Here is a 10556-nt window from a genome sequence, read left to right as displayed (position 1 = left end):
AGAACGGATCCGGCGATGGCCAAAACCACCCGGTGAAATTGCATGGGGTGGGAGAGCAAAGTGCGGCTCGGGATCCCAGGGGGTTACGTAAAAGCGAGGAAACGCGAGGCCCGCGTTACGTTCGTTTCGTAGCTGCGTAACTTTCTGATGTGCGTACGGTAGTGTGTAAGCCGCGCCTCCGAGTGATACGGGAACGCGGCGATCGGGCGTGCATGCGTGCGTCCAAGTGTATACTACGCGCTCGGATTTCGCGCGATAACGACCGCATTTGTACGTAATTCGAGTAATTTCTTTTTTTCCATCGATTTAAAACTTCGGGATGGCGAGATAATCTCTATGGAAAAGTGCGGCGCGATTGTGACTCGTCGGTCTATGATAACACTATGATAAAACTATCGGATTATTTCGAGAAATGTATCGCTAAATGATCTCCTGTCGAACGTCACGTGTGAAAACTTTATCTTTTAATCTGTCACTCAGGAAAGAAATTTGTTGAGAACTAAAATATTTAGTCTAATTCACCGAGAGAAAAAAAATCTCGTAACATAAAAAATTTTACTTGACACAAAAAATTATTTACTCATTAGGTAAATAATAGCTAATTTGTAGTCAAGTTAAAAATTTCTTAATTGAAATATTCATGTAAATAAAATAAAGAAATAATGATCAAGTAATTTTTTCTCGCAGTTTGGAAATATTTACTGTTAAACTGTTTTTGTATTCAAGATCAGATTTTTTACTCTAAGAAAATTTAATCAAATTTAATAATATTATTAGCTTATTTGTAAAATTATTATTTAAATGTAAAAATTGTACAAAATTATTACAAGATAATGTCTATTTACTTTCAAACTAAATAAAATCTTGCATCAAGATATAATATTTTAATTTTTTTAAATGTATTTCTTTCATTTAAAAAAATTTTTCTTTCGTGTACGTTAAATTAAATCTTGGATGGATTTAACAATTATTTATTTATAGTACAAGGATATAGTTCAGTCATGTCAACTATTAACAGTTTTTAATAAAAAATTAATTAAATCAATTCAATATTCAATTGAATGTATTGAACTAATTGTTTTAGTTTTTCAACCAATTTTTTTCTCAGTATGATGATGCACAGTGAAATTCCAATCACATTTATTGAATGAAGATATTTTATTTTAACAAAATTTATTGTAATATTTCTAATTAATATTTTATAAAATTTTACATTATATAATATTATTATTTTATTATTTAATCCTTATCGTTTTCGATTAACGATTTTGAATTAATTACTGTGATGTAACAAGGATACACATGTGTATCTGAAGAAATGCTTCCGCGAGAGTAAATAAAGTGAGAGGTGCCCACTGAAACCCGAAAACATAATTCTATCGTTATCTTACAACCTAACAAATTATGCGAAGTTACGTTGTTAAAACGTCTGGAAATCTCAAGTTACGTCACGTGAGGCGAAACAAATTGGTCTTCAGAATATTTCCATTGGGTGCCCTTTTTCCTTTACTTTTTCTTTAACTAACGCACAATAGATGGAGATTTATCGCATCAAAGATGCATTTGCCGTTGATTATCCTGTAGAAATATTTTCACGTAATGTGCACGAACGCGGAAAGTCCTCGTTTTGCACTAATAAATTGTACTGATTTCACTCGTGGCATTGCGTCGCTGAAAACAGCTTCTGGTTTCGGAGAGAAACCTGAGTCTAAATCAATCCCGTGAAAGGTCAAAGTTATACGAAATGCGAATTCATTATTTACGAGTTACACGGTGTCGCGAACGTGTACATACATAATCGCCCTACTCACGAGTGATGTAATGGACGACTTCCCAAATGTGCGTGTGGAATTTCACAGGAAGTTAGTTCACGTCGTAATTGGTCACCTCTAATCTCAGATATATATACATAACCGGATATTAGATTAGCGAAAGTTCACAGACGAAAACACGAACACGTACGAGCGCGATCGCGATCGCGGTTAATCTAACGCGTACATGAATGGTACTTGGAACGCATAATTGCACGCTGTGCCGGATTTCCCTATATATGTATAAAACAATAATTTCCTTCCGTAAGTAAATCCCAAGGATCACGCGGAAAGGATATTGGCTTCAATTGGGCGATTGAGTAAAAGATATAATTTCGAAATTGTAGACCGTAATATCTTGAACGACAGTAAGTGCGGCTTGCGTTGATTTTTTTTTGAGACGCATGGTTGCCCGTATCGTATCCTACTCGTATATCGTACATTTGTTGCATATGAGATTACCTCGCCGGTTCTCCTGCACTGAGACCGATTACGAAGCTCTCCAAACAAACGATTCAGTGTTAAGACCAAGGTAACGATCGAGACCGCGTACATATTACACGCTCCGTTGCAATTATGTCCTCTTTTCCTTTCTTTTTTTTTTTTTTCTTTCAATCGGCAGACCCACCAGTGTAACAGGAAGTGGTGCAAGCTGCATACTTAAAATATCCATCATACGGGGAGAAAGTGTTTCGTAACCCTCTTACACACATATCTATCTCGATACGGGGCAAGTGGTCGCGCGATCGAAGAGAAGAAAGAGCGGAGAAAAAGAAGTGTAAATGAAAAAAAGGGCGATTATTCGACGAAATCCGACCAATATGTATCCGGTATCCCGCCGATTGCGTAAGGGGCATTCGTAAATGCGTTCACGCCGAGCGAGTTTTACCTCGCTACGTGCGCGCGTTAATACGAGTTCTTTGTACGTCTTGACCGGCAATGCGTAATATGCTTCGAAGAACATGACATAGTCTTATAAGGATCATTCATGACATAATACTTGGAATACCTCGAAGAGGAAACGCCGTAATTTTATGGATGCAAAACATTTACTTTGTTAAATTTTGATTTTTTGATCTTTTTTAAATAATTGTCTTTCAAAATTCGCTTTAATAAATTAATATTTACATCTTTGTAAGATGCACATTTATATTTTTGTGTGAGTGTATAATTTCATAATTATAGCATAATATTTTTATCGTGTATTTTGAAAATTCAAGTTGAAAGTGAATTTTAATATCAAAATATTATGAATACAATAGTCTCAAAATTGAAAATATAATACTTGGAATATCTCGAAGAGGAAAAGCTATAATTTTATGGATGCATAACATTTTACTTTACTTTATTAAATTTTGATTTTTTCAAAATAATTTACTTTAAAAGAGGAAGGTTATGTAATCGACCGAAAAAAGCTAATTTTATTGTGGCACAAGACTTTTAATGAATTGTCCATAACTTTTCTCACACATTTCTTATAATTTGTAGAAAAAATTTTGTTAAACCAAATTAGTTCAAATATGGCGACGTAATGACGCTTGTTCTTCAAGTTATAGTTTTCGAGGAAGTCAAATGGGGTACAATGCAGTATTTTTTTATCTCATTTTGAAATAAAAAATTGAACGAATCTGTCTCTTTGATAAAATTGCACACCGGAAGTACCTAAATCCGACAATAAAAAGTACTAAAATAAAAATTGTACGCAGTTTTGAAAAAAATGTCGAATTTTTGCATAAAATTTTTATTTTTATCATGTGAAAAAAAATAGTTTGGATAGTTATTCTTGCAAGTTTTATAGGTACTTCCGGTGGAGAATTTAGTGAAAAATAAACATGCACCGTCTCAGCTATATTGATCGAATATTTTTTGAGTTATATTGTACGCCGATTTGACCCCCTCGATAACCAGGACTTGGAAAGCGAGCGTTATTACACCGCCATATTTGAACTAATTTAGTTTAAAAATTTTTTTTCTATATCTACGAATTATAAAAGATATGTGAGAAAAGTTATGGACAGTTCATTAAAAGTCTTGTTCCGCAAAAAAATTTATGAAAATCAGCCGATTACATGATCTTCCCCTCTTAATAAATTAATATTTATATCTTCGTAACATGCACGTTTATATTTTTATGTGAGTGTTTCATAATAGAAAGAGAATTATTGCATAATATTTTTATCGTGTATTTTGAAGATTCAAGTCAAACGTGAATTTTAATATCAAAATATTCTGATTACAGTAGTCTCCAAATTGTAAACAATTAGTTAGCATTCGATAATCGTTAGCAAAGGAGGATGTTAAAAAAAAGGTTGATTTTTTACCTACTCTTTCTCTCTTCTTTCCTTCTAGACATACACATATCCCTTTCTTCCACGTATAGACATCCGTTTCATTGGATACATTTTTGTGGTAGTTTATTTTCATTTGATCTTATGTAATCTACCCAAATCCTTCCTCCACACAATTGCTTAAACCTTCTCTTACACACACATAAAACGTACCTTTCCGTCCCTCTCCATCACTTCTCTCCCACATTTTGTGACAGCTCCATAAAATCAAATTTCCATAAATACATATTCTTGCTCAATTTTCAAACTTTCTCAAATACCATGGACTTTCTACAGCTCTATCGTATCCAGGAAGTTAAATTCTAACAAAAACTTATTTCTTTCACTTCCATTTTTTTCGACCCTTTCTTAACATTTTTCTTTATATCTGTTGCACACAAATCAACAATTTTTGATCAAAAGTATTCATCTAAAATCGTATTTATTATCTGGAAAAAACAAATGTAGAAGAAATGAACAAAAAAAAACAAACACAAATAAACAATTTGCTATCAGAAATTGGCAAAGAGTGTCACGAGTATTACATACAGTACTATCTATAAGTTTAAAATTCTGTATATATTTTGCAAGCAAACAATCGCATGACAGCTATCTGTACATGTTTAAAAGATTTGTGCGAGTTCAGAATTTTATAGAATAACGAACATGCTTTCTCTTTTTGTTCGTAAATCTTTTAGTTCTAAAGTTAAAAAAAAAACATGTTATAAAAATGAGTTTTTACATTAAAAAAATAAATATCATTGTTAAAAATAATCGTATTTCTTCCATAAAGCATTTTAAAACTTTGAAGTCCAACTTTAAAATACTTTTATATTAGTTTGTTCGATGATGTTTCATCAAACTGCATCGCTTCAAAGTAAAACAAAAGTATATTGCAAAAAACATCAATTTTTAATTTATATAATTTAGAAACCAAATATAAAAACCAAGTTCAAATACAGATTTAAACGTAGATTTGCAGTCTTTTACTCTTTAAAATTGCGTAAAAATTCTATGATTCAAATATAAAAATTCTACGATTTAAATAAATAAGTTAAAGAAGCTCTCTTTAACTTATTTATTTAAATCATGGAAATTTTCAATTACACATTTTAAAGAGTAAAGGACTTTAAATTTATGTTTAAATCTGCGTTTGAATTTTGTTTCTAAATTTGAAATAAGAAAATTTTTTTCTTTACGCAAGCAAGTTATGTTTATTTAGATTATAAATTCTTTCAAGATTTTATATTCTTGTTTATATATGAAACATATATGAAACAACGAATTGTTAAACTGATACTAATTTTTTTTCTCTGTAACCCATTTAGTTTATCATTTTAATATTTCAAAGTAAGCCTTAAATATATTAACTATAATTCTGTTTTTTTTTTTTTTCAGGTATTCAACTTTTCGTAAAGATGCGAGAAAATCACAAGTGTCTCCAAACTTACGGAAGGTGCTGCATACACGTTTATCGAAACCAATTTGAAACGCGCGCGGCGGCACGTGTGAAGTAAAATATCCGACGCAAGATTATCTCATATATCTCAAGCGCACGGTAATGAATTGACTACGCATAACCCAAAACAATGCTCGGCGATCATTGTTTACCGCGCGCGTCGTATCGTTTATGTTTACACGATCGCTTTGTCATTCACACAACCGCGGCCGACAGACTCGAGCGAGCAGACAGCGAGCTGCGTGCCGCGTGATGCGTCATTATGTTTCGAGACGCGCGATCTAATTCGACTCACGTTGTACCGGGGTGAAGTTGCCGCTTTCCGTGTATCCTTGTTGATTAACGAAGCATCGCGTATGTACATACGCGGAATCGTTGCTTCGTGTCGCGGTCGAAACGTGTGGCAGCGAAACGCGTTTAATTGACGCAAAATCGTTGCTAATCTCATATTTTCGCGTGGCGGAAATTCGACGTTCGCACATGGCGATTCGCGTATTTCGCGAGATCTGTTTGACCGTAACCTGTCGAGGGACGCAAATCGTCACATCGCCGACGAAAATGAAAATTGGAGTGTAAGTCGAACGTAACGGGAGAAACTTCCAGAAAGCGCAAATTCGGACAATGGAACGTAAAAAAGAACAAAGCGTTAAACGCTTTTTGAATCTTGATAATCATTTTAAGCCGATCCACTCAAAATGTTTTTTACGTTCCATTGTCGGAATTTTCTAAAAGTTTCTACTTCCTGCTTTTACGTTTTACTTACGCCGCGATTTTCATTGTTGCCGAGGGTAGAGATTTTCGGAGATCGCAATGTAAACGAGGCAAGGAGGCATTTTAAGCAGACCGGCTTTAAGATTCAAAGTGGCAGGTAAGGGGAACAGCCACCGCGTCGTCGTCGCCGCGGCGTGGCGCGTAGCGCCGCGTGAAGTTGGCCGCGCAATTTCGAGGCGTCCCTCTATCGCTCGTTCTCCGGTTGTGCAAATATGTCACGGGTGCCGGGCGAATCGTAATTTCGTGCGATCCATCTTCCTCGCGTTCTCGCGTTTCGTTATTGTTCCGTGACGTGATAAAGTGCAGCCGGTCAGTGTCGAGATCGTCGAGAAAGTCGTTTCGAGTGCCGCGCGATCGTCGTATTCCGATAATTAGCTCGATCGTGGTTACTAACCTGTCGCGAGTGATCTTGTGCAAGTGCCACGAGTGCCAGAAAGATGCAGAGCAGCAACGAAGGGAACGATCGAGGGAGACGGAGGCCGAACGTGCATCGAGTTGCAGCGTGCAGCGGTGCAGCTGAAAGGTGAGTGATTCATTATTTGTTGTACACTGATCTATCGAATTGATCGTGTATTTGAATCTACGGCGGAGTTAGGACAGATTATGTTGAGATGTGAACCGTCTTGAGATAAAAGTGCTGTGAGACGCTTAAATGTAGCAGCTTAGGACCGGTCTCGTCAAATCCGATTAACCTCTAAAATCGGCCGATTAAATGAGAACTTTCTCCTGAGAGATCAAATTAAAATTTTTACGCTAATAATTTTTACATTAATTTTTACACTATAACACTTTAATAAATATTCGTGTAAAAATTTATTTAAATCTCGTTTAAAAGTTATTTATTAAAAACTGCAGGAAGATATTTTCGCAAAAACCAAATTTCTCATTGTTTTCTTCTTCGCAGCTGATTTCAGGGCCAGAATTCGGAAATCGTTGAACCAAAATCGTTGAAAAAAAAAAAGAATAAACTTAAGAAGCCTTCAGTTTTTAAATTTCGATAACGTTTAGCTCGTATTGCATAAACATCCTTCCAACTTTTTTTTAAAAATAAATTTAATCGGCTAATTTTTCTTCAATTGTTAAGTGAGATTGGTGAGACTGGCCCTCAATTTTGTTACAATTTGCAAACTCATTTGGCTGATAAAAATGACATAAGCAGGGAAAGAGAAAGCCTCGGACGTTGTAATTCAATCACGTCATGCCTGAATCCCCGGCATCTCTTTCTGCGCCGCGACAATTACCGCATTTGTGCGGCGCCGCGTGTGAAAGTCAACACGGGCGCGGAGATTTTGAGGGAAATGACGGTCAGTTCGCGGCGCGATCGGAGAAAATGAACACGATCGAAAGTCAAACGTTGGAACGCGCCCAACTTGAGCCTGACCAAAGGCGGCCGCCGGAGACGCGTGCCGTAATCACGAAGGACGCGTAATCGAACGGACGATTCCGCGAGAGGTGATCCGCGGCCACTGCCATTTCTGAAACGGGCGATTATATAAGAACGGTTCCGTTGCGGAAGGGAAACGCTATCGCCAGATGCGAAATTGTTGCAAGTCTATATGGATTACGTTCGCGGCTTCCAGTTTTTTTCCCCTCTTCGTTTACGTAACCTACCTGTAATGCGAAACTGAAACGATATAACATCGGGTAATTATTTGATTATACGGACGCGGCTTATACTTTCTTGAACTTACATTATGCGATAGAATTGATAATTATTATGAATGTTTCGTATATAACGATGAGGTAATGCTCGTTTAAAAAAATTATTCCAGCAAACTATTAGCTTTTGCGGATCAGCGAACTTATCAGCTTAAAATGTATTTGTAAATCTGATTTCCTTTGGCCATTGCTTATGCTAGGTTCATTGAATTGACAAATTGTTTTAATTGTAATAGTTAATAAAATTGGAAACTCTATCATACGATGCATACACAAAGAATTGGATGTAGTATTGCATAATATAGCAAATAAATGAAACAGAATTATTTTCACTATACAATTCATCAGTTAAACAAACTTACACTTTATTTATTTAAAAATGACTGAAGTGGCATAAAAATCTCATCTTAAAATGATTTTTAAAATTTTATGTACAATGTTGAAATGATGATCTTTTTTCAAATAGAATTATTCAAGAAAATTATTAGTTTTTTCAGATCAGCTGGTCATTTATTAAATTAAAATATAAATCTCATTTTTTCACTGCTCATGTGAAGAGTGTGTTGAATTGACAAATTACTTTAATCGATTCTGTTTTAATTATGATAGTCAATAAATGTTTCATTACATAATGCATACAAAAAATTAGATATATAGTATTACATAGGGAATAAATAAAATAGGATTATTTTTACTGTGTATTTATCAGTAACAGATTTACAATTTATTTTATTCTTTTAAAAACCATTTGAGCTGACATAAAAATTTATCTCAGCTGATTTTTAAAATTTCATGTATAACCATGAAGTAATGCTTGTTTAAAAAGAATTATTTGAGAAGTGTTTTTTTTTTTTTGTTAGCAAGTCGCTTGTTAAAATGTATTTATAAGTCATTTTTTTAAATATTACTCATAACAAATAGGCCGACTGTGTATTATACAACTTTGGCTGCGTTTTGAAATTCACTGCCAGTACTGGAAATCTCTAGTATACATAACATGAGCTTTTTAGTATTGGCAGTGTATGTTAGAATGCTGTCTTGGTGAAGTGAGGAAATTTACTAGATACTTATAATTTTATTGGTCACAATCTAATGAATTTGCTCACTCTTGTAATTTTCACTCAACTTGTGATACACAATCGACCCTCTGGTTTATTGAATTGTCACATTACTTCAACACTTTTTAATTATAATACAATAATTAATGAATACTGAAACTTCATTATATAATATATACAAAGAAGAATGGGGAATAGTTTTGCACAGGGAATAAATAAAACAGAATTTTCACTGTTTAATTGATCAATAACAGATTTATAGTTTATTCCTTTAAAAATCATTCGAGCTGGCATAAAAATCTTATCTCAGCTGACTGTTAAAAAATTACCTCAGTTTGTAGGTCACAAGGTAATTGTGCAAGTTCATAAATCTATTTTTATGCTACAGTGTTATTTTTATTCGTAATTCACATTTATACAGCCAACGAATATTTAAGTATAGATAATACACGTATCTTACAAAAGAAACCTAAAATAAACACTCATACTGTGGACGTACACTTGCATTCACACATTAAACACATTTGTATCTCATAATTGCATGGAAACAAATGCATAGTTTTGCACAATCGGCAGTCGAATTTGTGCCATTGAAGATTGCACGAAATTTCATTATGTTAAACTTCATTTCGTGTGAGGTATTATAAATAAGTGCAGCAAAATTATTTCTTCTTCTTTTGCTTTGTGGTAACTTCGGACTGTGGCTTTTGCCATTCCAATGGTTTGCGACGATACATAGGCCATGGAGGTACAGTGATCAACGCCGCCATCACGAAACCGGCGCCCAGAATATAGATCGTTTGAGAAAATTGTTGAATAACGTATCCCCAAATTAAGCCAACTACCTGTAAGAATACATAGTTCCTGTACTGCAATTGTCAATGAGCATTTTATAAAATTTCTAGAAAATTGTAACTTACCCCGAACAACGTTATTATGACCCGCGACAATTTCTCTGCTCTGGCTTGACCATCGTAATCCTGAAACAAATAGCACGAATAAATAAAAGATATATAAATGTTTTTGGTAATGAGCCTTCTTAAAAACTGTAAAAATAGTGTGAAAGGTGAAAGTTTATACGTAATCGATAAACGTAGAGAATTAACAAATTTACTTAAAGATTTGCAACGTAACTCATTTACAATGTAAATTATTTTAACAATCAGATGTCGATTACGTTGACATACGGTGGCATCGCCATCTAACCTAATCCTAACCTCGCGTATAACGAATACGTGTCGCCTCGGGCGATACCCGTCTCGGGATCATCGAGACTGTCGTTCACTCACCATGTGCGTCGGGATGGATTTGAAGTATTGCGTCCACGCGTTCATCGTGAGCAAATATACGGACGTGACGGCGGAGGACAGGAACGCTCGTCTCGTTTCGAGCAGTTTCGAGGTTCGGGACGTGGACAAGCGTGATCGTGTCGTGTGTACGTTGCCAATTGCGCAGGTGCGAAATCGACGCG

At 34.9% G+C, this 10556-nt stretch overlaps 1 protein-coding gene across 1 annotated transcript; it reads right to left on the bottom strand.

The window, feature by feature from the left end:
- Positions 1–9320: 9320 nt before the first annotated feature.
- LOC105196184 (signal peptidase complex subunit 1) lies at positions 9321–10556 on the bottom strand. Its single transcript, XM_011161979.3, has 3 exons — positions 10375–10556; positions 10006–10065; positions 9321–9930 (listed from the first exon to the last, which is right to left on the bottom strand). The coding sequence occupies exons 1-3, from the start codon at positions 10417–10419 to the stop codon at positions 9748–9750; spliced, it is 288 nt and encodes a 95-aa protein (XP_011160281.1). The 5' UTR covers positions 10420–10556; the 3' UTR covers positions 9321–9747.

This window comes from Solenopsis invicta, chromosome 8 (genome assembly GCF_016802725.1).
Source record: "Solenopsis invicta isolate M01_SB chromosome 8, UNIL_Sinv_3.0, whole genome shotgun sequence".
Taxonomy (NCBI): Eukaryota; Metazoa; Arthropoda; class Insecta; order Hymenoptera; family Formicidae; genus Solenopsis; species Solenopsis invicta.
The sequence above is the reverse complement of the archived record's forward strand: the minus strand, read 5'-3'. Positions and strand labels throughout refer to the sequence as shown.